General features: G+C 59.6%; 2 protein-coding genes across 3 annotated transcripts; one reads left to right on the plus strand and one right to left on the minus strand.

Annotated features, from left to right (window-relative positions):
* Positions 1 to 21,318, plus strand: AP2A1 (adaptor related protein complex 2 subunit alpha 1). Of its 2 annotated transcripts, XM_049786215.1 has the most exons (24): positions 1 to 188; positions 10,397 to 10,465; positions 10,555 to 10,697; positions 10,780 to 10,973; positions 13,174 to 13,303; positions 13,699 to 13,800; positions 14,253 to 14,361; positions 15,088 to 15,238; positions 15,437 to 15,605; positions 15,694 to 15,831; positions 16,462 to 16,644; positions 16,932 to 17,029; positions 17,133 to 17,364; positions 17,466 to 17,633; positions 17,921 to 18,084; positions 18,361 to 18,426; positions 18,722 to 18,778; positions 19,018 to 19,100; positions 19,220 to 19,309; positions 19,752 to 19,875; positions 20,108 to 20,224; positions 20,308 to 20,377; positions 20,540 to 20,674; positions 20,924 to 21,318. In XM_049786215.1, the coding sequence occupies exons 1-24, from the start codon at positions 122 to 124 to the stop codon at positions 20,999 to 21,001; spliced, it is 2,937 nt and encodes a 978-aa protein (XP_049642172.1). In that variant the 5' UTR covers positions 1 to 121; the 3' UTR covers positions 21,002 to 21,318. The 2 variants fall into 2 exon arrangements, with proteins under 2 accessions (XP_049642172.1, XP_049642173.1); XM_049786216.1 differs by lacking the exon at positions 18,361 to 18,426.
* On the minus strand, positions 21,301 to 25,339 carry FUZ (fuzzy planar cell polarity protein). Its single transcript, XM_049786218.1, has 11 exons — positions 25,038 to 25,339; positions 24,618 to 24,739; positions 24,339 to 24,423; positions 24,149 to 24,217; positions 23,835 to 23,939; positions 23,184 to 23,381; positions 22,917 to 23,012; positions 22,587 to 22,693; positions 22,429 to 22,493; positions 22,279 to 22,353; positions 21,301 to 21,595 (listed from the first exon to the last, which is right to left on the minus strand). The coding sequence occupies exons 1-11, from the start codon at positions 25,146 to 25,148 to the stop codon at positions 21,369 to 21,371; spliced, it is 1,260 nt and encodes a 419-aa protein (XP_049642175.1). The 5' UTR covers positions 25,149 to 25,339; the 3' UTR covers positions 21,301 to 21,368.
* Positions 25,340 to 25,568: the final 229 nt, after the last annotated feature.

The following is a 25,568-nucleotide window of genomic DNA, read 5'->3' on the forward strand; positions in this document are numbered from 1 at the left end:
GCCCGCCCGCCGCGCGCCTCCCCCTTGGCCGGCTCGGCTGCTCGGCTCGGCTCGGCTCGGCGCCCCTGGGGTCCTTCGTCCCGGTGCCCGCCCCTGCCAGCCCCCCGACCGCGTCGCCATCATGCCGGCCGTGTCCAAGGGCGATGGGATGCGGGGGCTCGCCGTGTTCATCTCCGACATCCGCAACTGTGAGCGCCTGCCCGGGCCCGGGTCGGGGTCGGGGTCGGGGCCTCGGGGACCCCCGATGGGGGCTCGGGGTGTCACGTCACGGCGCCTCTCGGGGTGCTGGGTGACGCCGCGCCGGTCCCCGGGGCGCCCCGCGGGTGATGGAGCCGCGATCGCCCGCCCAGAGGCAATCCCGGTGTCACCCCGCGGGCTGGAGGAGGCGTAGGGGGGTCCCTGGGTCTTTGGGGTGCGGCCACGGGGGGTGACACGGGCCGGCTTAGAATGGGGGCCGGGCCCGACACCCCCTGGGTGGGTGCCCTAGAGGGGAAGGGGTCCCTGGAGGTGCCCAGCTGTCACCCCTGCCTGGGTCCTGGCATGGGGAAGGGGCTGGGGGTGCCCAGCTGCCACCCCAGGATTTTGGCATGGGGTGCTGGGAGTGACACAAAGCCCCTTTGAGAAGGGCCTTCTGGAAAGGATGAGGTGGGGGCAGGAGGGAGAAGATGGGGGACACCCTGCTGAGGGACCCAGGGGGACTCAGGAGATGATGGGGGCCCCTGTTGAGGGACCCCCCCCCAAGGGGCTCCCAAGACTACTGGAGTAGGCCAGGGAGGACCTTAGGGAGCATCAAGAGGGGATATGATTAAGTTGTCAAGTGTAGGGTGCTCAGGAGAGAGAATTTGGGGCCTACAGGGTGGGTCAACCTGCCCCCCAAGCTGATGAGCAGGGCCCCCCCCCACTCCATCCCCAGGCTGGGCCCCCCCACTCCCAGCTGACCACCCACTCAGCTCCCAGCTGACCATGCTCCTCTCCTCCTCGGGCCCGTGCCAGCCGTGGGAAGAAGTGGCGGGAGGATGGGGGTTCGGCTGCCAAGTCTGTGCCCACCCAGGCACCGTGATCACTGGGGGAGCTGAGTCTGGGGGCTTGGAAAGGGGTCAGCCTGCCTGCTGGGGTGTCTGTGAGGCGCCCGTGACCTTGAGTGGAGTCTTCCCCCCTCTGCCTGCTCATCTCTTCACACCTCCCTGCCCGGGTGGCTGAGAGACGGGTGACAGGCTCAGCCCTCCACGCTCAGGGGGGTCCCATCTCTGGTTCTCAGCAGGCAGCCGAACCCCGATTCTTGAAAGGACTCCCCCCTACCCTACTTCCCCATGGCCCCGCGGTGGCAACATCTTGGTTCTGGACTAGCTGGGAAGGCCACTCTGGAGACCCGTGCGTGGGGCTGGAGAGGGGAGAGGAGATTTTGGAGCAGGTGTAGACTTGGGGTGTTCAGAGGATGGGGCGTCGCCTGCCAGGCTCAGGACATCCCACCACCTGTCATTTCACCTTTGGCTTTGATGTGCCAGCTGGGCTGAGCTGGGAGTGGGCACTGCAGCTCTTACGGCAAATGTGGCCTGTCCATGCTTTCTGCAAACGCCCTTTGATCCCTCCTGGTCCCAGATTCAGGGGTTGCCTGCCCCAGGAACCCCTGAAGGGCTGAGATTTTTCAGGGGTGGGGGGGATTCAACAGAAAACTCCGCGTGGAAACAGGAAGGAAGGAAACAGAGCCTGGGCGCCAGGCTCGAGCTCAGAAGTGGGGGGCCTGGTCCCCCGGGAGGTGGTGAGCAGAAGTGAGGTGCAGTGGAGATTTGGGGAAACCAGGGACAGAGTCTGGAGCCTTGGGGTTTAGGAGGCAGGTGCCTAGTAGGTAAGCCAAAGGGCTTGAGGTCCTCTCGGGCTGGTACCCTGCATGGGATCCCTGCTCTTGGTGGGTACTGGTGTGTGTTCTGGGGTTGAGGGGAGAAGTTAGGTGAGGGACAGTTAGGTAACTGACTTCACAGGATTTTGGCTTTTTTCTGTGTGAATCCAGAGCACGGAGCTGGTGTGGGGTCTGAGCTGAGCAGTGTGAACATACTTAAACTGATTTCCATTGGTTGTTTTTGGGGAGAGACTCCCTTTGGCCTGTACCCCAGCCCTACCCCCCAGTGTCAATGGATGGTCTAGGCTTCCAGGTGAGACCTGGAGCGATTGTATGTGTGGGAAACAGGCCTCCCCTCCATTCCCAGATCTCAGAGGGGCTCCGAGGACCAGTGTCAGCTGCCCCCCACCCCCAGATGCTAGAGCCCGCATGCTGGAAATTGCATTTGCCCTGGTACCTCCAGTGGTGGGAGAGGTCTTGCACATGATCCGTGCTGGACTATTATTCAGCTAGGAAAAAGGATGGTGTGCGAGGGACTGGAGAGATAGCACGGTGGGGAGGGTGTTTGCCATGTGTATACACAGCCAACTCAGGTTCAATCCCTGGCATTCCATATGGATCCCCGAGCCCCACTAGGAGTGATTCCTGAGCACAGAGTCAAGAGTAAGCCCTGAGCACCACCACATGTGGCCCAAAACCCAAAAGACGGAAATACATAAAAAAATAAAAAATTAGGGGTCGGAGAGATAGCACAGCGGTGTTTGCCTTGCAAGCAGATGACCCAGGACCTAAGGTGGTTGGTTCGAATCCTGGCATCCCATACGGTCCCCAGTGCCTGCCAGGAGCTATTTCTGAGCAGACAGCCAGGAGTGATCCGTGAGCACCTCCGGGTGTGGCCCAAAAACAAACAAACAAAATAAAATTGGGGCCGGAGAGATAGCATGGAGGTAAGTAAGGCGTTTGCCTTTTTTTTTTTGTTTTTTGTTTTTTGGGGCCACACCCGGCGGTGCTCAGGGGTTACTCCTGGCTGTCTGCTCAGAAATAGCTCCTGGCAGGCACGACCATATGGGACACCGGGATTTGAACCAACCACCTTTGGTCCTGGATTGGCTGCTTGCAAGGCAAACACCACTGTGCTGTCTCTCCGGGCCCAGGCGTTTGCCTTTCATGCAGAAAGACCGTGGTTGGAATCCCCCGGCATCCCATATGGTCCCCTGAGGGCTGCTGGGTGTGACCCAAAAACCAAAAATAAATAAAAAATTGGAGTGGGTCCTGTTTGGGTCAAACCTGACTGCCCAGGGATCATTCCTGGAGGTGCTCAAGGGACCACATGCAATGCTGAGGTCAAGGTGCAAGGCTAGTTAGTGCCTTATCCCAGTTTCATCTGTTCAGCCCCTCCCGCCCCCCCACAAAGAAGTTTATCAAAAATAACAGCAAAAAAAAAAAAGTAACAAAGATTGAAATTCTGGGTCTCTGGGAGCCAATGAAATCCTGGCATGAAGTGATGGGCTGGAGACATAGTTCTGGAGCACCGAGCACAGGAGGCTTTATATGTAGGAGGCCGGATTATGTCTCCGGTGGGCATCACCCAGTCTTCCCAAGTTCTTCCAGACACCACCACCACCACCCCCAGCCCTGCCAGGTGTGTCCTGCCTATGTCACCAGGTGGGACTCCAAAGCCAAAAGGATAAAAACACAATGACCACTAAAAAGTAAATTAGTAATAATCCAGACCTCGCAGGCCACGGGGTGTGACCCCCATTTACATCAAGTGTTGAGCAGCTGGGCCCAGAGCCCTCAAGGGGGGGTGGTCAGTGACTGCGGAGACCTTAGGGTTGTGGAATGTGGCGTGACTGCTCCAGAGCACTGGGTGGTGGTTTGGGGAGGTGATGAGAGAGTGTTCTAGGACTTAGTAGACTCCTTCAGCAGTGCAGATCTCTGCCCTGGAGGCCAAGGGCAGTAGGTGCAAAGGTCCTGTGGCTGAGGCAGGGCAGGAGGGATGGGGCTGGGAGCTTGCAGCGGGCAGGGCACAGAGTGGCTGGGACGGGTCCCAGGGCCTTCCAATGGGAGGCTCCTGGAGGGGAAGGTTCTGGAAGGAGGTGAAAAGCAGGCATTGAGGAGGGAGAGGAAGGGCAAATTCTAGAGATAAGGAAGCTAATCTGAGGGCCGAGGCTGCCGGGGAGTGGAATCCAGGCTCTCAGCTAGTTATCTGCCCAGGGAACCCTTCAGAGCACAGCCCCTCCCAGGCCTCTGGGGCCGGGGCCTCGGACCCCGGGACTGGGGCCATACCAGTGTCACTGAGTCAGTCAGTTCTCACTGCTAAGCCTGAGCGGGGTTGGGGCTACCTGCTCCCGAGGCCTTCCGGGATGCGTGAGGGGCTCAGCACCCCTGTGGGTGACTGGCCAGTACCCCAGTGCATGTGTGGGTGGGTGAGTTCAGGCTCCAGGCCCTGAGGGGGGTGCCTTGGCAATGGGGCTGTGAGGTACACAGGGCTGAGGGGTTGGGGGGCTGGATGGGGGCAGAAAGGGATGTGTAGGGGTTGCAGCTGGCTAGAGGGTCATAGGGAGGACTTCCTGTCTGTTTTTTTTTTTTTGTTTTTTTTTTGGTTTTTGGGTCACACCTGGCAGTGCTCAGGGGTTATTCCTGGCTCCAGGCTCAGAAATTGCTCCTGGCAGGCACAGGGAACCATATGGGGCGCCGGGATTGGAACCGATGACCTCCTGCATGAAAGGCAAACGCCTTACCTCCATGCTATCTCTCCGGCCCCTTGGTTTTTTTTTTTTCTATCTTGGACCACACCCAGCTGTGATCAGGGGTTCCTCCTGGCAGGCTCAGGGGACCCTATGGGATGCCGGATATTGAACCCAGGTTGGCCACATGCAAAGGAAACGTCCTCCCTGCTGTGCTCCCATTCCTGTCCTGCTCCAGGATCCAACAGGGATCCTGAGGTTCCCACAGGCCTGTTGCCAGTAGCAAGAACAGCCCCCCCACCCCCCGCAGCAGGTAGGGTGCCTGGTTCTTGGGGAGACCCCCTCCCCCAACTCTCCCTCACAGGCTTCAGGCTGTGAGGACAGACAGATCCAGGCCCAGCGCCTGCCCCTTCCCACCCTGGCTGTCTCCTGCCCTCTGAGCTATTCCGCACCTTCTTTGCCAGGGCCACCCGCCCTGCCCTGCCCTGCACTTGGGCATGAGCATCGTCATCCAGTCCGGTCAGGAATTGAGGGGCCCCAGCTTAGCCGTTGACCAGGTTCAGGGATGGGGGAGGACCCTGGTCCTAGCCCCACTGACCCCACCAGGAAAAGCAGAGTCGCCCCAGTAAGATGCATATGGACTCATTTATTTATTTTGGATTTTGGGTCACTCCTGGTGGTGCTCAAGGATTACTCCTGGTTCTGTGCTCAGAAATCGCTCCTGGCTTGGGGGACCATGTGGGATGCCCCTTGGTTCATCCTAGGTTAGTGCATGCAAGGCAGATGCCCTACTGTCGTGCTATTGCTCCGGCCCCTGGACTCATTTCTTTTTTTTTTTTTTTTGTTTTTTTTGGTTTTTGGGCCACACCCGGCGGTGCTCAGGGGTTACTCCTGGCTGTCTGCTCAGAAATAGCTCCTGGCAGGCAGGGGGTGGGGTGCATATGGGATACCGGGATTCAAACCAACCACCTTTGGTCCTAGATCAGCTGCTTGCAAGGCAAACGCTGCTGTGCTATCTCTCCGGGCCCCCTGGACTCATTTCTGCTTTTGTTTTGAGGCCATACCTGGTGCCCTCAGCAGTTCCTCCTGGCTTTGCACTCAGAATCACTCCTGGCAGGCTCAGTGGACCCTATGAGATGCCGGGGATTGACTCAGGTTCAGCCGTGGTTCTCCCCACTTTGCTATCGAGCTAGCTCCAAGGATGCATTTCTTTCTTTTCTTTTCCTTTTTTTGGGGGGGCGGGTTTGTTTTTGGGGCACACCCAGTGACGCTCAGGGGTTACTCCTAGCTCTACGATCAGAAATCGCTCCTGGCAGGCTCGGGGAACCATATGGGACACCAGGGATCAAACCATGTTCTGTCCTAGGTCAGCTGCGTGCGAGGCAAACGCCCTACCACTGAGCTATTGCTCCGGCCCCAAGGATGCATTTCCTGATCTTGGGGTGCCGGCCCATCTTTCCTTTTTTAGTTGTTTAGTGTGTGTGCATGCTTATTTAGGGGTGCTCAGGGTCTATTGCTGGCTCTCTGCTCAGCAGTCACCCCTGGCAGTGTTCTGGGGACCCTGTGTCATGCTGGGGATTGAACCTACCCTGCCCCATCTCCGACTCCATCATCACTTCTTGGCTTTGGCTCCACGTTTCAGAGGTTCTGCTGTGGTCTGGCAGCGAGGGCACTGCCTAGCTGGTTGGCCTTAGAGGTGCCCTCTAGAACACGGGGCTCCCCCATGATGTTCCTTTACTGAACCAACTTAACCGAGAGTCATCAGAGCATCCCTTGGGAGTCTTCCTGTCCCCCCAAGAAATAAACCAACAGGGGCTGGAGTGAAATCATAGCAGGGAGAACATTTGCCTTGTATGAGGCTGAGCCAGGTTTGATTCCCGGCATCCCATAGGGTCCCCCAGAACCTCCAGGAGTGATTCCTGAGTGCAGAGCCAGTAGGAACCCCTGAGCACTGCTGGTCATGGCCCCAAAACAAAACAGACATAGAGCAGAGTTAGTTCCCGAGGACCTGCAATTCCTCCTGGTTTGGGGGGTACTTGAGGCTGGGTGCTGTGGAAGGCCCCCTGTTTACCAGGTGATCTGGAGTTCCAAGTCCTCATCGGATGTGTTCTGTCTCAGGCTTCTGGTCCGAGGAGATAAGCGGGGAGGGCGCCTGTCAGAGTGGGCCTCACAGCACCCCCACTGGCCTGGATGCGCCCCAGCTTCGTGAGGCCTCTTGGCAGTGACACACAGGGACAAGGTGCATCCCACGCACAGCACCTCCAGTCCTGAGCCCGGGAGGCCGTGGGAGGCGAAGGCCTTGAGTGCCCTCGGGTCGGAACTGTCCTGCACCCCAGTTTGACCCCACCAGGCTCCACTGCCCAAAGTCATTCTTGTTCCTAGACTTCACTAATCGCTCCCCCAGGGAAGACTAGAGCAAAGACAGGAATCTTCTAGACTTCTTCTCTTTTTTTTTGGGGGGGGGATATGACCAACAGGGACTGCTGGAACTGCTCCGACTCTATGCTCATGTGAGGGTCAAACTCCTCGCTTGGGGGTACCCCGCAGTGCTGAGAGAGAATCCGGAACATGCATGTATGTCACCTACTGACCTACTAAAGACCATTGGTTTTAGTTTTTTGTTGGTGGTGCTGGTTTTTGATTTTGGGCACACCTGGTGTCACTCAGGGGTTCCACCTGGGTCTGTGCTCAGAAATCGCTCCCGGCAGGCTCAGGACCATATGGGATGCCGGGGATCAAACCCAGGTTGGCTGTAAACAAGGCAAATGCCCTTCTGCTGTGATATCTCTCTGGCCCTCTTTCTTCTTTTTCGTGTTTGCTGCTATGACTTCTCTCATATTCTGTTTTCATCTCTGCTCTCATCATCACTTTCTTCTGGTCCCTTCTGTTCTCTTCTCGGTGGCTTCGAGCCTACCTGGCCTGGGTCACATCAAGAGCTGCTGAGAGTCATCGCCCCAGTTTTTGGGATGTTTGGCTGCTTTATTTTATGCTGATATTAATTTGCCATTCCAGATGTGTCTGAGTGTTCTCCCCCCACTCACTGGCATTACTGCAGGGGGTCCCACTCTTGGGCAGCCGTGTGTTGGCTGGGTGGGGAGCACATGGGTGGTGCAGAGTGTCTGCGCCCAGAGTTTAAAGTGGGATGCAAGGAAGTCCAGGCCTTGGCTGTTCCGGCCTTGGCTGTCCCCACCCGGGCCCCACAGGGGAGCATGATGTCACCCCACACCGCCTCTGGACAGTGCTCCTGGGCCTAGCTCCAGTGGGGCCCCGCCCACTGCTCCTCTTTCTCACCCTCCACTGCCCCTCCTTGTCCTCCTCCAGGCAGTTTCTGCCCATCCAGGGATGCTCCTGCCTCTGTCCCCAGATTAGTGGTATCAGTGTGTAGACAGGACCTTCTTCCTGCATGCCTCATGCCTGGAGTTTCGGGGGTGCAAAGGAAGTTTGTGTCCTGTCCCCGAGGTCCCTGGCGCCCCAGATCCCTGCCCAGCCCAGCCTGCGGGGCCTGGGAACCAAGCCTGTGATTAATGGATGAGGGATCCGGTGTTCGCTGGGTGCCTGTAGTGCTGGGCTCACCCTGACACCACTGCCTGCCTTGCTCTCTACGTTCCCCCAAACATCTGTCCTGTCCCTGAGGGCTGCAGGGGGTCACCCCACCCCATTGAGGTCTTTTTTCTCTTTTTCTTTTTTTCCTTTTTTTTTTAATCTTTTTCTTTATTTTTTTATTTGGTTTCTGGGTCACACCTGGTGACACTCAGGGGTTAATCCTGGCTCTGCATTCAGAAATCGGTCCTGAGTAGTTTGGAGACCATATGGGAAGCCGGGGGTTGAACCTTGGTCAGCTCCGTGCAAAACAAACACCACACTGACAGTGTTGTCACTTCAACCTATCTTCCTTCCTTCCTTCCTTCCTTCCTTCCTTCCTTCCTTCCTTCCTTCCTTCCTTCCTTCCTTCCTTCCTTCCTTCCTTCCTTCCTTCCTTCCTTCCTTCCTTCCTTCCTTCCTTCCTTCCCTCCCTCCCTCTCCCCCTCTCAGCTGTGCTCAGGGATCCCTGCTGGCAGTCTCAGAATCTTGGGGAGTGACCCCACTTGACTGCAAAGTGCCTCCTCTCTATCCTCTTTCTCCATCTCCCAATGGATGAGCCCAGTTTGGTCCCCAACACCTACTCTCCCCCACAGGCATCCCTGGCATCATCTCAGAGGCCCCAGCACTTCCCCCACATTGGCCCAGGAAGACGCCTGGCTTTGTCGGCCAGCCTTGACCCACTGGCCTGGTTGGCAGAGTGTCACTGGGAGAGGGTTCTGGGGCTCCTGAGCACTGTGGGGAGAGTCCCCCAGTAAATCTAAGTGACTCAGCACCCTTAGGCCAGCTCATCACCCGTATAATAAGGAGGTCGTGACTGGAATGAAACTCTGGGGCACAAGATACCATTTACAAAAGGCTCCCTGGCTGCTTCTGGTGATTCCCAGGAGTGAGTAATGAACCCCCATGTTCTCCGCCGCCTTCTCCTCTCCCCGCCTTCCGTTGTGTTTTCTGTTGTTTGCAGTGACTGGGTGTGGGGGTGTCACCAGGCCTGCCCGTAGTCTCCTCAAGTTTGAGGGGTGCACGCATGTGCCTTGCCTCTTCCCAGCTGTGGTTCCACATACAGCAGAGCTGAATGTGTGTGAGACCAGACTCTCAGCCCCAGTGCCCTTGCCACTGCTCTGGGGTCTGCATATGCTATCCCTGTGGATATCCTGGAGGAGGTGGTAGTTAGAGTTGGGGCCCCGTGGAGTTTCTCCAGAGACTGTCTGAGACTCAGGTGCTGCCGCCATTGGCACGCCAACACCGGGTCTGAGCAGGTCTCTGCCCTTCAAGTCAGTGCATTTTGTTTTGTTTTGTTTTGTTTTGGGGGGGGGCACACGCGATGATGCTTAGGGGTTACTCCTGGATCTGTGCTCAGTAATCACTCCTGGCTTGGGGGACCATATGGGACGCCAGGGATCGAACCGAGGTCTGTCCTGGGTCAGCCACATGCAAGGCAAATGCCCTACCGCTGCGACATTGCTCTGGCCCACAAATCACTGCATTAATTAGATATCTGCTTGCTACATTTATTAAGCACCCTCTGTATATCCGACTCTGCCCTTTGTGGCACCCCGAATCTGGTGGAGCCGGGGTTAGACGTCTAGATGGCAGAAGTGACAAGGGCTGTGGTTGCATCTTGGGCCTTTGAGGCAATGCCCAGAGGACAGTCCTGTAGCCTGTAGTGCTCAGACTCTGTTGGTTTTTGTCTGTTTTTGGGCCATACCTGAGGATGCTCAGGGCTGACGCCTAGCCTATGCTCGGGGATCAATCCCAGGTCTTTGTGTGCAAGGCAAGAGCTCTTCCCGTCATGCTAGTGCTTAGATGGTTTGATGCTGGGACCCTGTGGTGCTGGGAACCACCAGGACCGCCCCCAGAGGTGCTTATATGGGACTTCTGGAGGGGCCAGGAAAGTTCCAGCAGGCTTAGGATGTCACAGGCAAGGGCAGCTCAGTACTTGAGGGTGTGGTCTGGCTTGGGGTGTCTGCAGGGCCTATGGGAATCAGGAGCCTGGGCATAGGCAAGTTTTGCAGAGACTGTTGGCGGGACCTGGTGGGGTTGAGGGGCTGTGCATGTGAGGGGCCATGGACTCCTCATCTGTCCTCTGCCGGGGACCCCAGATGAGACAGAGCTGGGGGAGAAGATGCTTGCGCCTCCTATAGCACCCCAAGCTCAACCCCTGGCACCACCAGGGGATACTGCAGGGTTCCCGACTACAGAGCTGGGTGGGAAGGGGGTTTCTGGGACACTCTGGGGGTGAAGGACTCGGCAGAGTGGGTGTCAAGACCCCGCACCCCTGTCCCCTCAGGTAAGAGCAAGGAGGCGGAGATTAAGAGAATCAACAAGGAACTGGCCAACATCCGCTCCAAGTTCAAAGGTAGGACGCCCAGGCCGGGGCTGCACGGGGTGGGCTGGTGTGGGGCGGGCTGGTCCCTTGGGCCACTCATGGCCCCATTTTGTGCCCAGGCGACAAGGCTCTGGATGGCTACAGCAAGAAGAAGTATGTCTGCAAGCTGCTCTTCATCTTCCTGCTGGGCCACGACATTGATTTCGGCCACATGGAGGCCGTCAACCTGCTCAGCTCCAACAAGTACACGGAGAAGCAGATCGTGAGTGGGGATGGCCGAGGTGAGAGGAGCCGGGGCTCTGTGGGGGAGGCGCAGCCAATGACAGCGGGGTGTCCTTTTTCAGGGCTACCTGTTCATCTCGGTGCTGGTGAACTCCAACTCGGAGCTGATCCGCCTCATCAACAACGCCATCAAGAACGACCTGGCCAGCCGCAACCCCACCTTCATGTGCCTGGCCCTGCACTGCATCGCCAACGTGGGCAGCCGCGAGATGGGCGAGGCTTTCGCCGCCGACATCCCCCGCATCCTGGTGGCCGGGTGAGGCCCGGGTTCGGAGTGAGAGGGGTCCAAGTTTTGTTAACTTGATTTAGTTGTTGATTTATTGATTGGTTGATGGGCCACACCCAGTAGCACTCAGGCCAGGGGTTCCTCCTGGCTCTGTGCTCAGAAGTCACCCCTGGCAGACTGGGGCCCCATATGGAATGCCGGGAATCAAACTGGGTCCCTTCGGGGTCAGCCGCATGCAGGCAAATGCCCTACCACTGTGCTATTACTTAGGCCCCCCAATGGTCCATGTTTTATCTAATTTTATACCTGGCTTGTAAGAAGGTGTGTGTCCAGGTTCAACTGCCATGACATCAATAGGCGTCTGCACTAGTGGGGACCCCGCTGCTGTTGCCTGGGGCCCTGCAGCAGCTGACCACAGACAACGCTTGTCCCAGGAGAGGGAGACAGCAAGGCTGCCCTAGAAACGCTTTGAACCTGGCATGGTGCAGCCCACACACCGGGTTCCGGCCACACTCCCCCTTCCTGAGTCAGCCGCCAGCCTCGGCAAAGCTGGAGTTAAAGGATCAGACACTGGGTCGGAGCCATAGCACAGCGGGAGGGTGTTTGCCTCACACAAGGCAACCTGGGTTTGATCCACCACAATCCCATAGGATGCCCCAAAAACCCCTATCAGTGGTTTCTGAGTCCAGAGCCAGGAGGAACTCCAGAGCGCACCCACGTGTGGCCCCAAACGAGAAAATGCCATGGGTGCTGCTCTGGGATGAAATGCTCAGGGTCGAAAGCCTCTGGACAGCCACAAGGAGGATGGGGTGGAGGACCTGCAGTAAGAAAGTCAGCTGGGGGCCGGCAAGGTGGCGCTAGAGGTAAGGTGTCTGCCTTGCAAGCGCTAGCCAAGGAAGGACCATGGTTTGATTCCCCCCCCCAGTCCCATATGGTTCCCCAAAGCCAGAGGCAATTTCTTTTTTTTTTTTATTTCTTTTTTTTTTTTGTGGTTTTTGGGTCACACCCGGCAGTGCTCGGGTTTTTCCTGGCTCTGTGCTCAGAAATGGCTCCTGGCAGGCACGGGGGACCATATTTGACACCATGATTCGAACTGATGACCTTCTGCATGAAAGGTAAACGCCTTACCTCCATGCTATCTCTCCGGCCCCGCCAGGGGCAATTTCTGAGCGCTTAGCCAGGAGTAACCCCTGAGCATCAAACGGGTGTGGCCCAAAAAACAAAAACAAAAACAAAAAAATAAGAAAGTCAGCTGAAGCAGGCTTTGTGCTGGCTTTGGGGGCCATACCCTGCGGTGCTCAGGACCACTCATGCTCACTCTTGGCAGTGTTCAGGGCACTATTTGAGGTGCTGGATTGAATCTGGATCAGCCATATTCAAGACCCTCCCCACTGTCCTATCATTGTGCCTCAACCATGTTTTATTTTGTTTTATCTTTTTATTTTATTTTTTTTGGGGGGGCAGTGCTTAGGAGTTACTCCTAGCTCTGCACTCAGAAATCTTCCTGTCAGGCTGGGGGCACGTATGGGATGCCAGGGATCAAACCCAGGTCAAGACCAGGTCGGCAGCTTGCAAGGCAAACATCCTACCATTGTGCTATCTCTCTGGCCTCTAACTTTTTTATTTTACTTTATTTTATTTTCTCTTTGAGGCCACACCGGTCCAGGGAGCTTCCCCCAAACACCCATAGGCATATCCCCGGGAGCCCATAGTACTTTCTAGAACATTATGTTGCCTCCTCATATTTGGTTTTGGTTTTGGGGTCAACACCCAGAGATTCTTGGGATCAGTCCCGGGTCTGCACTGAGGGATAACTTCTGGCAGTGCTTGGTGGGGGGCCATAGGGGTTGCTGGGGACCAAGTCACCTGCAAGGCAAACGCCTTCCCCATTGTGCTATTCAGAGAATCCCCCAGCCCTCAGTGTCTCCCTCTGACACCCCAAAAATGCTATTTCTGACCACTAGGCGGACTGTCCCCAGCAGCATGAGTAGACTCCAGTTTAGGAAGGTTGTTTCCTTTGCTGTTGGGGGGATGGCAAGGCTTCCTGCATCCCCCTACCCGTGACTGGGTTTTGAGGGTTTCCTGCCCCAACTGGTCTGTCTCTGGGCTGTGCCTGTTCCTCCAGTGTTCCTGGTGGCGTGTGGGTGAAGGCGCAGCCAGGCAGGCTGTGAATGCGGTGGGGGTTCCTGGTACCCCTCCACCATGCTCACCCCACCGTGTGGCACCCCAGGGACAGCATGGACAGCGTGAAGCAGAGCGCCGCCCTCTGCCTGCTGCGGCTCTACAAGGCCTCGCCCGACCTGGTGCCCATGGGCGAGTGGACGGCCCGCGTGGTCCACCTGCTCAACGACCAGCACATGGTGCGCCTTCTGCCCCCCCTCTGGGTGCCTGGGACCCTCATCTCTTCCCTGGGACACCCCCTCCCTGATCCTGCCTCCCAAGTCTGCCCTCATCACACCCAGGGCCCTGTATCTCCTACAGATTTGAGCCCCTGATTCTCACTTTCTGTCACCCCTCCCCACAGCAGTCCTTGAGAGCCCCTCTTTCTCCTCACACCCAGGGCCCCTGTGCCCTCACCCACCTCTCCAGCACTGTCCCTGCTTCCCTTTATCCCCTTCTCATTCCCCGTATTTGATCCCTCACTCCCTGCGGCTCTCTAGAGCCCCGTGGTGGCTGTGTCCATGGGCCCGGAGACACCCCATACATGGTGCCCACGCCCACCCTGACCCCCGGTCCCCCATCTGCCCCCCACCAGGGTGTGGTCACAGCTGCAGTCAGCCTCATCACCTGCCTCTGCAAGAAGAACCCGGATGACTTTAAGACGTGCATCTCCCTGGCCGTGTCGCGCCTCAGCAGGGTGGGTGTTTTGGGGTCCCTTCCGGGTTGTGTGACCTTGGGAGGTGGCTTGACCTCTCTTCTCGTGCTCAGCTTCCTGGGGCCCCGGAAAGGTTCATAGTCGGTTCTCAGCCTGGGAAAAGGTCACTCATGTCTCAGCCCCAGGAGCTTCTGGTTCCAGGCGTGTCTTGAGGCAAGGATAGCACCCAGCGGGCCAGAACGATGATGTATCACATCATTTGCAGGGCTGGCCCGGGGCATGGGGAGGCTCGAGGAAGGAAGTCTTCCCATCTTTCTTTCCACCTGTGTGTCTGTGCCTGTCCCTGCCTTCCTGGGCTCAGCACCTACTGAGTTGCTCACCCTGTACCCCCCAGGCCCCCTTCTGGAGCTTGGAAAGGACCCCGCACTGCTAGCTCCCCCTGGAAGGTCCTGGGTACGAGCCACCCTGACCTGAAACTCTCGCCTTCCCTGCAGATTGTGTCCTCCGCCTCCACCGACCTCCAGGACTACACCTACTACTTCGTACCCGCGCCGTGGCTCTCGGTGAAGCTGCTGCGGCTGCTGCAGTGTTACCTCCCGCCAGGTACCCGTCTTCCCCCCACACCCCGTGTCAGCCCCTGGGCTCAGTCAGGAGTGCTCTGAGTGTTGTGTTCTGGGACCTGGGACCATGGGCGGGCTAGAGGAGGCAGGACAGTCACTCTTTTGTTGTTTGTTTTTTTGGGGTGTTTAGGGGTGACTCCTGGTGGGTCTCGGGGACCCAATGGGATGCTGGGGGTCGAACCCAGGTCGGCCGCGTGCCGGGCAAACGCCCACCCAGTTGTGCCATCACGCCCACTGCTTGTCTCAACTTTTTCAACTCATTGATGCTGCAGTGATGGGTTGGGGGCGGGACCTGCGAGTGCCACCAGGGGTCGCTGTGCACTCATGCCTGGGGCAGGCCTGGTGCCAGGGGGCGGAGCCTCACCCGGCTGTTGCTGGGGGCGTGGCCTTCACCTGGATAAGGACGTGGCTTCTCTGACCTCTCGATGGGGGCGTGGTCTTTCCCAGGGTTGCTGTCCAGGGTCAGAGCCTTGTCTTGGGAAATGCACTCAGTGCTGGACCCCCAGGAGGGACCCCGGGCAGCCTTATGCTCTTGGGGCAGTGTTCTGCCTCTCCTGCTGTGCCTGGCTATATTCTCATTGCCTGGTGCTCGTTGTTTTAGGGGGCCCCTGAATTTTCCATTGTTTTGCTAGACCTGGTTAGAGCTGATCTCTGCTTGCTGGGTACCAGGTACCAGGGCCAGGGCTCACCGCCTTGTCTTTTTCCCCAGAGGACGCTGCCGTCAAGGGGCGGCTGGTGGAGTGTCTGGAGACGGTGCTCAACAAGGCCCAGGAGCCGCCCAAGTCCAAGAAGGTCCAACACTCCAACGCCAAGAACGCCATCCTCTTCGAGACCATCAGCCTCATCATCCACTACGACAGGTGCCTCGGTTCGGGTCTGAGGGAGGAGGCTGGGTGTAGTGAGCCACTCCATTGGGGGGAGAGCAGGATGCCTTGTGAATTGTGATCCTGACCAGCTGGAGGGCCCAAGTTGAGACTAGGGCCCTCAGGGCATCTGGGTGTGGGGTGTATTAGGTGTGCCGGGTCCCCCCCCCCCACTGACCCTCTCCCTCCCCGCAGCGAGCCCAACCTGCTGGTGCGCGCCTGCAACCAGCTGGGCCAGTTCCTGCAGCATCGGGAGACCAACCTGCGCTACCTGGCGCTGGAGAGCATGTGCACGCTGGCCAGCTCCGAGTTCTCCCACGAGGCTGTCAAGACGCACATCGACACGGTCATCAACGCCCTCAAGGTGCTCCGGGCAGCTCTCCCCTCACCCGAGGCCCTGGGCCGGCCCCTGAGTGCTGGGCCAACGCTCTGTCCCTGCCCTTCGCCCGCAGACGGAGCGCGACGTGAGCGTGCGCCAGCGGGCGGCCGACCTGCTCTACGCCATGTGCGACCGCAGCAACGCCAAGCAGATCGTGTCGGAGATGCTGCGCTACTTAGAGACGGCCGACTACGCCATCCGCGAGGAGATCGTGAGTGGCTCTGAGGGCGGAGGCCTGGCAGTCTGACGGAGGAGGCTCTGAGGGCCCGAGGACGAAGGGTTGGGGAGGCCTGGATTTCTGGGTCTAAGAGAGGAGGGTCTGAGGGTCTTGATTTCTAGGTTTGAGGGGGGAGGTTGAGGAGCCAGAGCGATAGCACAGCAGGGAGGGCATTTGCCTTGCACTAAGCTGACTTAGGTTTGATCCCCAACATCCCATACATCCTATAGGGTTCCCCGAGCCCACCAGGAGTGATTCCTGAGCGTAGAGCCAGGAGTAACCCCTAAACACAGCCGGTTGTTATCCAAAAACAAAACAAAATGAAGTAGAAGGTTGAGGGTCTGAGGGAGGAAGGCTTGAGGGCCTAAAAGCAGAGGATCCAAGACTTCGAGGGAGGAGGGTCTGAAAGTCTGGATTCCTGGGTCTGAAGAAGGTGGCTGAGGGTCTGAAGGAAGAGGGTTCGAGGAACTGAAGGAGGATGACCTAAGGGTCTGGACTCCTAGGCCTGAAGGAGGAGGCTCCCAGGGTCTAGACTCCTGGATCTGAAGGTGGCGGCTGAGTCTGAGGGAGGAGGCTCCGAGGTCCTGGACTCCAGGCATTCACCCCCCTGTGCTCCGGCCACAGGTGCTGAAGGTGGCCATCCTGGCCGAGAAGTACGCCGTGGACTATAGCTGGTACGTGGACACCATCCTCAACCTCATCCGCATCGCGGGCGACTACGTGAGCGAGGAGGTCTGGTACCGCGTGCTGCAGATTGTCACCAACCGGGACGACGTGCAGGGCTACGCGGCCAAGACAGTGTTTGAGGTCAGCCTACTGCCCGCCTGGAGACAGGCCAGGGTCACCACAGACCTGGGCCTGGGCCCCTTAGCTCCCTCTCCCTCAGCCCCCGCCAAGCCACTACATCTAACCCCGACTCCAGCCCGTGTGAGCCAGACCCGTCACTTCATGGCTCCGGGCCTCAGTTTCCCAATCTGTAGCCACTCTCCACCTCCCCACATCCTAGTCTTGGCCTTTCCCACCTGCCACAGGGTGTTCCCCAGCAGGCTCCCCCTCACTCTCTGCTTCCCCCCACCCCAACCGCACCCCTGCAGGCACTCCAGGCCCCCGCATGTCACGAGAACATGGTGAAGGTCGGCGGCTACATCCTGGGAGAGTTCGGGAACTTGATTGCGGGGGACCCTCGGTCCAGGTGAGAGGCAGCCATGCGCTTGGTTCTGGGGAGGCTGACTCCGCGTGGTACCTGGAGTCTGCAGGGGGGCTCTCCCACTGATAGCCCCTGACGCTCCCCGCAGCCCCCCGGTGCAGTTCTCGCTGCTGCACTCCAAGTTCCACCTGTGCAGCGTGGCCACGCGGGCGCTGCTGCTGTCCACCTACATCAAGTTCATCAACCTCTTCCCCGAGACCAAGGCCACCATCCAGGGCGTGCTCCGGGCTGGCTCGCAGCTGCGCAACGCCGACGTGGAACTGCAGCAGCGTGCCGTCGAGTACCTCACTCTCAGCTCGGTGGCCAGCACCGACGTCCTGGTCAGCGCCCCCTGCCCCGTGGCCCCCTCCTGGCCCTGCTCCCCTGCCCGGGGGACACCCCCCCTAAGCCGCCTGTCCCCCCCATCCCGACACACACACAGGCCACTGTGCTGGAAGAGATGCCCCCTTTCCCCGAGCGCGAGTCGTCCATCCTAGCCAAGCTGAAGCGCAAGAAGGGACCAGGGGCCGGCAGCGCCCTGGACGACGGCCGGAGGGATGCCAGCAGCAACGACCTCAATGGGGGTGTGGAGCCCACCCCCAGCACCGTGGTGGGTACCCCGGGGAGGGTGGGAGCCCCAGAGGGGATGGGGGCAGCATTGGCACCTGTTCTTTTTTTTTTTTTTTGGTTTTTGGGCCACACCCGGCGGTGCTCAGGGGTTACTCCTGGCTGTCTGCTCAGAAATAGCTCCTGGCAGGCACAGGGGATCATATGGGACACCGGGATTCGAACCAACCACCTTTGGTCCTGGATCGGCTGCTTGCAAGGCAAACACCGCTGTGCTATCTCTCCGGGCCCTGGCACCTGTTCTTACCTCTCCCTCCTTGCCCCCCACAGTCGACTCCCTCGCCCTCCGCTGACCTCCTGGGGCTGCGGGCAGCCCCTCCCCCGGCCGCACCCCCAGCCCCCTCGGGTGCGGGGAACCTCCTGGTGGATGTCTTCTCCGATGGCCCGGCCACCCAGCCCAACCTGGGGCCCACGCCCGAGGAGGCCTTTCTCAGGTACCCCGCCGTGCACCCCGCTTCCTCCCACCCTGGCTGTCCCTGTGCCTCTCTTCCCCCACTGCTGCCCCTCTGGCCTCTCTGGCGCCCCTTTCCGCCGCCCCTGTCCTCCTCCGACCCTGGGTCTCAAGCCTGCTCTTCCTTCTCTCCTTCCCTCCCTCTTCTTTCTCTTTCTCTCTCTGTCTCTGTGTCTCTCTCCACCTTCTCGCTGCCTCTCTGGGATTGGCTGCCTGCCACGCCTGTCTTCTCTGTCTGCTCTGGGATTGGATGGCCCAGCGAGCTGGAGCCCCCCGCCCCCGAGAGCCCTCTGGCTCTGCTGGCTGACCCAGCCCCGGCTGCCGAGTAAGGGGTGGCCTCCGGGGGTGGGGGCGTGGGGACTCTGTCCACAGGGGTGGGAAGTGGGGTTCCCCTAGGGCAGCAGAGGCAGGACTTGGATAGCAGGGAAAACCGGGGTCCTCTGGGGCGGGGGCTTGGGTTGGCCAGCACCTGTCTGGGTCCTGCTCACATTAGATGAAATTTCTCAGGTTCTTGCCAGATGGCTGCCGTCTGACCATCTGGCCACCCTGACTTGGGGATTGCTGGGTCTAACCGTCTAGCCCCCACCCCAGCCCCCATCTCACTGCTTTTCCACCTCCAGCCCAGGTCCTGAGGATGTCGGTCCCCCCATCCCAGAAGCAGATGAACTGCTCAATAAGTGAGTCCTGGGGACCCGACTGAGGGATGGCATAGTGGGGAGGGCGTTTGCTTTGCATGTAGCTGACCCCGGTGGATCCTCAGCATCTCATAGGGATGTTAGGAGTGATCCCTGAGTGCAGAGCCAGGAGTTACCCCTGAGCACCACCGGGTATTACCCCAAACCAAAAGTAAATAAACAAGTGAGTTGTGGGAGGCAGGTACCCTGACCTAGCACCGAGCTCCCATCCCGCTCCCTAGGTTCGTGTGCAAGAACAACGGGGTCTTGTTTGAGAACCAGCTGCTGCAGATCGGGGTGAAGTCCGAGTTTCGGCAGAACCTGGGTAAGTGCAGGGGCCATGAGATTCGGGGTGGGGTGGGGTGCCGCAGATGGTACATGGTCATACATGGGCCAGGCAGAAGTGAGACTCCTTCCTCTTTCCCCTTCCCTGCTCCTACGCAGGCCGCATGTATCTCTTCTACGGCAACAAGACTTCGGTGCAGTTCCAGAACTTCATGCCCGCGGTCGTCCACCCGGGTGACCTGCAGACTCATATCCTCTGGCTCTGCCCAGCCCCTGAAGGGCCTGAACCGGTCACTCGGTGTGATGTGGCATCAGTGTGTTTTGGGGGTCCTGGTGTTCCAGGTTTGCTTTGGTTTAGATTTGAGCCACACCCAGTGCTGCCCAGGGGTTCCTCCTGGATCTGCGTTCAGGCATTGACTCAGTGCTGGGGGACCAGATGGCCCTCCCTGCTGTATTATCCCTCTAGAGCAGGCCTGCATCGAGATGAGGCAGGATGCCACGCAGGGCCCTGGCGACCACCGGTGGGTGGGTGGGTTGGGGGTCCTGCTCAGGAAGGTGCCAGGAGGGGGCAGGGGTGAGGCCCGGCTGGGACTGCCAGGAAAGCCCAGAGCCACCACCCATCAGGGAGGACAGCCTGCCACCCACCACCAGCCATCCCCTCCCCGCTGGCCTCCTTGACCTCGAAGGCCACAGCTGGCCGTGCAGACCAAGCGCGTGGCCGCGCAGGTGGACGGCGGTGCGCAGGTGCAGCAGGTGCTCAACATCGAGTGTCTGCGCGACTTCCTGACGCCCCCGCTCCTGTCAGTGCGCTTTCGGTGAGTGGGCATGGGCTCTGGGTTTGGGCGTGGCTTCAGGCCAAGGGGCGGGGACTGGCCCATCTTTGGTCTGGAGTGGGCGGGGCCTTCTGGATGGTGAGTAGTTTGTCTGTGGGGCGTGGCTTCAGCTCAGGGGCGGGGTGTCCGGGTTGGGGCGTGTCCTGTTGTCGAAGGGGCGTGGTCTCGGGCCAGGGAGGCAGGAACCTGCCCATCCCTCCCTTCTTCCCGCCAGGTATGGGGGTGCCCCGCAAGCCCTCACTTTGAAGCTCCCTGTAACCATCAACAAGTTCTTCCAGCCCACGGAGATGGCAGCCCAGGATTTCTTCCAGCGCTGGAAGCAGCTGAGCCTGTGAGCGGCTTGGGGCGAGCCCGGTGGGTTGGGCTGCTGCTCTCGTCTTCCTGACCCCCACCTTTCTCCCCCTGCACCCCCAGCCCCCAGCAGGAGGCACAGAAGATCTTCAAAGCCAATCACCCCATGGATGCCGAAGTTACTAAGGCCAAGGTGAGGGGGGGGTACCCTGCCCTGCGTCCCAGCTTCCCTTCTCTGAGCCTTGGTTTCCCTCTCGATGGAGGTGGCCAACTACCCGTCCCCCAAAAAACTTTTGGGGTTGCTCCTTTGCCCCGAGATTGGGCACCCTCTGTAGCTGGCTCCCTTTCTGCCCAGCTCTTGGGGTTTGGCTCTGCGCTCCTGGACAATGTGGATCCCAACCCGGAGAACTTCGTGGGAGCTGGCATCATCCAGACGAAAGCCTTGCAGGTGGGCTGCCTGCTCCGGCTGGAGCCCAATGCCCAGGCCCAGGTGAGCCCACCATCATGGTCCCAGACTTTAATCATTGCCCCCACCCTCACCCCCGCATTGACCCCTCCACCCAGTGTCCCCAACGCCCCTTCTTTTGTCACTCCATGGCCTGCCTGTCCTGACCTGTTTTGCTTGAGGCCATACCTTGTGGTACTTGAGGCCACCCCCATGAGCCATCACCCCACAATCCCCCCCTCCTGTAGCCCCCTACGTCCCACCCATTGCTCACCACTCCCACCTCACCCCCAGATGTACCGGCTGACCCTGCGCACGAGCAAGGAGACCGTGTCCCGCCACCTGTGTGAGCTGCTGGCCCAGCAGTTCTGAACCCCAGACTGGCCCTGGAAGTGGCCGGTGCCCTGCAGCCCCTAGGACTGAGGCAGCTTCGTGGCTGGGGCGGCATGAGGGTCTCCTTCGGTGACGGGAGACCCCAGGGGTGGGGGGTGCCTGGGACCTTCCTCCGGCCTTTTGTATTTTTATTTTTGTTCATCTGCTGCTGTTTACATTCTGGGGGGGTCAGGGGGAGCCCCCTCCCTCCCTACCCCTGCCCCAAGCACAGAGGGGAGAGGGGCCAGGGAAGTGGGGGTGCCCCCTCCCTCCCTCCAACCCTGTCGTCGCCCCTCCCGCCTCCCCCCGTCCAGGGGTCGTGTATTATTGTGAGCGAATAAACAGAGAGACGCTACCAGCCCCGTGGTCAGAGCAGGGGCGTCAGTGCCTGGAGCGTGCGGGTGACCAGGTCCCGCAGCCCATGGGTGGGGCTCTGGGGGCACACGAGCAGCAGCAGCCGCCGGGGCCACTGCTGCAGGGCCACCAGCCGGCACCCCGAGCCCGGCTCCTCAGTCCCCAACACCAGGTAGCAGGCTCGAGGCAGGTGGGTCGGGGGTGCTGTGTCCTCTGCCTTGTCCTCTGACAGCCCCGGCTCTAGAGAAAGGACAGGAGGGGGAGGGAGGAGAGGGTGGCAGTTAGCACCCCACTAACAGCAGGAGACCCTGGCGTGGATCTAAAGGGGCCTCAGCTGTGAAAGGAAGGAAGTGTTGGATTCAGCTTCACTACCCGGAGGAGGCCCAGGCCAACTCTTGTGACATCTGGGGCCCCCATGGGATCATCGGGTGCTGTGGGGCACATGGTAGGGAATAGAATGGTCTGCCCTTCCCAGTTGAGGCTTTTTGTCTCCATTCTTCACTTATAGATCTCGCTGGAGCCTTTCCCACCCTGGGGCCTCCCAGCTTCGGATAGCTCCCCTTTCCTTTCAGGGGTTCCATGCCCAGAACTCCCCTCTCCCCAAATGTAGGCAAAACCTGTCAACTGAGCTGAGCCCCAGGAGACAGGCAGCCTGTTTCCTATTAGCTGAGTCTCAGTGTCTTCATCTGCTATGGGACTGAACCCTCGTCTAGGGCCAGGGCGATGAATCAGAGCACTTGCGCTGTGCCTGGGTTCAGTCCCAGGACTGCATGGTTCACCCCCCAAACAGCCAGATCTGGCCCAGTGACGAACCAGAACAGCCGTGAACCCGGTACCAGCCCCCGAGTTTTGGAAGCGCCCTGCTCCCTCCAACAAGGCCAATCCCTGGTCCCTGCCGGGCCCCACAACCCGCCTTCACTCACCGGGTGGGAAGTGCGTGGCTGTGACCAGGCTGTAGAAGGAACGAAGCAGGCTCCGGCGCTGCCCGGCAGAAGGTTCTAGAAGGGAAGGAGATGGTGATGGGGGCCCCCTGAGACCTCTGGACCCTCCCGGGCCGGCTGCCCTGGCCTCACCTTTATCGGCCGAGAGGTCCACCGTGAACAGGCTGCGTTTCAGCTCCAGGTGAAGCAGCAGTAGGCTGCGGGTGGGAAGAGGGGGTGTCCGGGCCGGGGCAGAGAGGTGTAGGTCCTGCTCCCCACCCCAACCCGGCGCGCCCCATTTGCAGCCTTACCCGAGGACGTCCGCGTGCACCGAGACGCCAACGGGCAGGGCGCGGGGTCCCAGCTCCTGGCAGGCCCGCAGCGTGTCCAGGAGCGGCTGCCACCAGCGGTCCAGGAGCTGCGGGGGCGTGGTGAGCGCCGAGTGGGCGTGGTTAGCGGGTGGTGGGCGTGGCGAAGGGAGGCAGGAAGGCGCTGATAGGGCCCCGAGGGAGCGGCCACCGCAGGGGCGGACGTGATTGGACGGCGGTGGAAGAGGCGTGGTCAAGGTGAAAAGCGGATAGCGGTGGGCGGGGCGCTGCCATTCTGGGTGCCAGCGGCAAAGCGAAGGGACCCCGAGTTACCTGCGGGTCCAGCTGGCTGAGGGGAGGCCGCGGCCCGCACAGCAGACACAGCTCCAAGCCCGGCAGCAGCGTCAGGGTCAGAAGCCGGTGCGGGACCTGGGCGTAATGAGGAGGGGATGTGCTGGCTGGAGCCCCGCCCCTTAAGCGATAGTCGCACCCACCAGGCCCGCCCCTTATATGGTAGTTCCGCCTCCACCAGGCCCCGCCCTTATGCTAATAGACCGTCTCCTGTAGGTCACGCCCCCAAGCATAGCCACGCCCCCTCACCGTAGGGCTCCCGTGTGGCAGGTACACCGGGTAGTCGCGAGCGGCCTGCGGCGGCAGGGAAGCCACCATCCAGGGCAGCAGCACGGCCTCGGGGGTCCCCAGTCGCCACCAGCTCTCTGTGGCCGCCACCACCCGGCCCGACGCCATCAGGCTCACGAAGGCTGTGCCCGAGGCCTCGGCGAAGCCACAGAGGGTTTCCTGGGGGGAGGGGGCAGGGCCTCTCTCAACCTCCCCAGGCCTGGATTCCTTCACCCCAACAACGCCCAGGCCCAGGTCCCTCAAATCATCCTGGGAGTTAGAGGAAAAGGAAGGTGCCTGGTATCCCTCCTGGATATGTCCCTGGAGCGCAGAAGCAGAGATACCCTTTAGATTTGTGGGGTCAGGAGGTTGCTGAGAGAAGGTGATGATATTAGCAGAGGGAGGGCGCCGGTTGGCTGGTGGATCTCAGATTCCCCCAAGTCCATAAACCCCAGGCTGAGTGTCCAGGACAAATGGGGATCCAGGGGATTTGTGAGCAGGGGAGAGGTGGGACCAGCTCGGGGTGTAGACAGATCCTTCAGGGGCCGAATTGGGCATGATTGGAAACTGAGAAGGTCGGAAGAGGTCAAGTAGCCCCCAGGAACAGGTCTTAGAGTCCCCAAGGCTCAATACCTGCAGGAGGGACCCCTCAGGGGGAACCACACAGTCCACGCACTGAGTCAGGTTCCCGATGAGCTCTGAATCCCCCAGAAAACTGTCGATGAGGCGGTAACAGGCCTAGCAGAGGGAGAAGGAAAGAGCTAGGACCCCGCCACCACTTTTAGGTCAGCTGTATCACCCTCAGGAGATAAAGTGACTCAGCTGCAGGGAACTGGGGCCCACCACCATGTTGTAAGGCCAGGGTCAGCCTGTCCCAGGGACTCTGGGACCTGTAGTTTCCCCAAGGACGCCCCCAAGTATCCTTGGTTCCGCCCCCACTGCCTCACCCGCAACTCCTTCTTCAGCCTCTCTACGTTGCTGATATTGGTCAGCTCTTCCAGGCCCACCAGAAGGACCTAGAACACGATCAGAGGGAAAGGTATGGATGCTTCTGGTTTTCAGAGAGGAGGACTGAGATGCAGGCTCCTAGGCCAGAGGAGGAGTCTGCTGGAGCTTGCAAATGGGGAGGAATCTCACCATGGCTCCGAACACCATCTGGAGGAGTCTCTCCAGCTTCAGCTCTGAGGTCCCCTCCTCTGACGACAGAACAATGAGGGTGACACTGAAAGTGGAGAAGGGAGAATGAGGCAAGGCCTCACAGGAGCGGTGAGAAGAAGGTCCTCCATTCCATTCCATCCTCTTCAGCACAATCAGAGCCGCTGCCTGCAGAGCGGATCCGGGTACAACGAGGGATCTGCCTGGCCAGTGATCCCCACAGTCAAAGGGTCATTTCCACCCGGGGCCCTGCTTGGGGACCTGTCATGGAAACTTTTCCACACCACGGTCGTGTCTTCGGTCCTGGCGGAGGTCAGCTGCACCTCGAGGTTCTGCCCAAACATATGCACCCCATTGAGGGAGCCGATGACAGAGAACGGGAGCTGGGGAGAAGTTGCAGATTGCTGGGGCACACAGATTCCCCCCAAGTCCCTCCATTGCAACCCCTATGTCCAAGCCTCCCAGCTCGTTCGTCTTTCTAGGTCTCCCTAGCTCTTCTCTTCGGATACCCAGGGCCGTCCATCCTCTAAATTCTTAAATCCGGCTTAGAGGCCCTTGGCCCTCGAAACTTACCCCTGCAACATCCCCCAACCCCTGCTGGCTTCTATCTAGACCCAAAGCCCAAACAAAGCTCAACTCGCTTCCAGATCCAGATCCAGATCCAGGCACCTAGGGCCCCACCTGCTGGCGAGCTGGGGCGCCGCCACGGCTGCTCCTGCAGAACAGGGGGACCCCGCTGGAAGCCGCGAGGCACAGCAGATGTGTGATGCCCGGGGTCCCCTCTTCCCCCATTTGGAACTTTTCCAGGGCAGGCCCCACGTGGGGGGCGGTCACTGCCCGCCTTGGAGCATGGTTTGCTCTCGTGAAGCAAGAAATTCTCTGGTGCCCGAAGCTGCCAGGGAGGGAAATGAGAAGCTGAACCCCAGAAAACTTAGACTCCCGCCTGGCACACCCGATGCAAACACGGGATGCCACTTGAGAACCGCCCATGAGCCCACTTCCGGTCTGGCCGGAAGTTACGATGCCCCGAACAAAGATGGCGGCAGGCGGCCCTTGGCAACCCTTCGTCTTTTCCCTGAAATTAATCGCTTCTTTTACATTTATCGACCAAAGAGGACGGATATCCGGAAGGACGGTGGTGGTCCCGCCAAAAGCGTTGGTTAAAAACCCTCGCTTCTGCTGGGGCTTTTTTTTTTTTTTTTTTTTTTTTTT

This window comes from Suncus etruscus, chromosome 14, assembly GCF_024139225.1.
Source record: "Suncus etruscus isolate mSunEtr1 chromosome 14, mSunEtr1.pri.cur, whole genome shotgun sequence".
NCBI lineage: Eukaryota > Metazoa > Chordata > Mammalia > Eulipotyphla > Soricidae > Suncus > Suncus etruscus.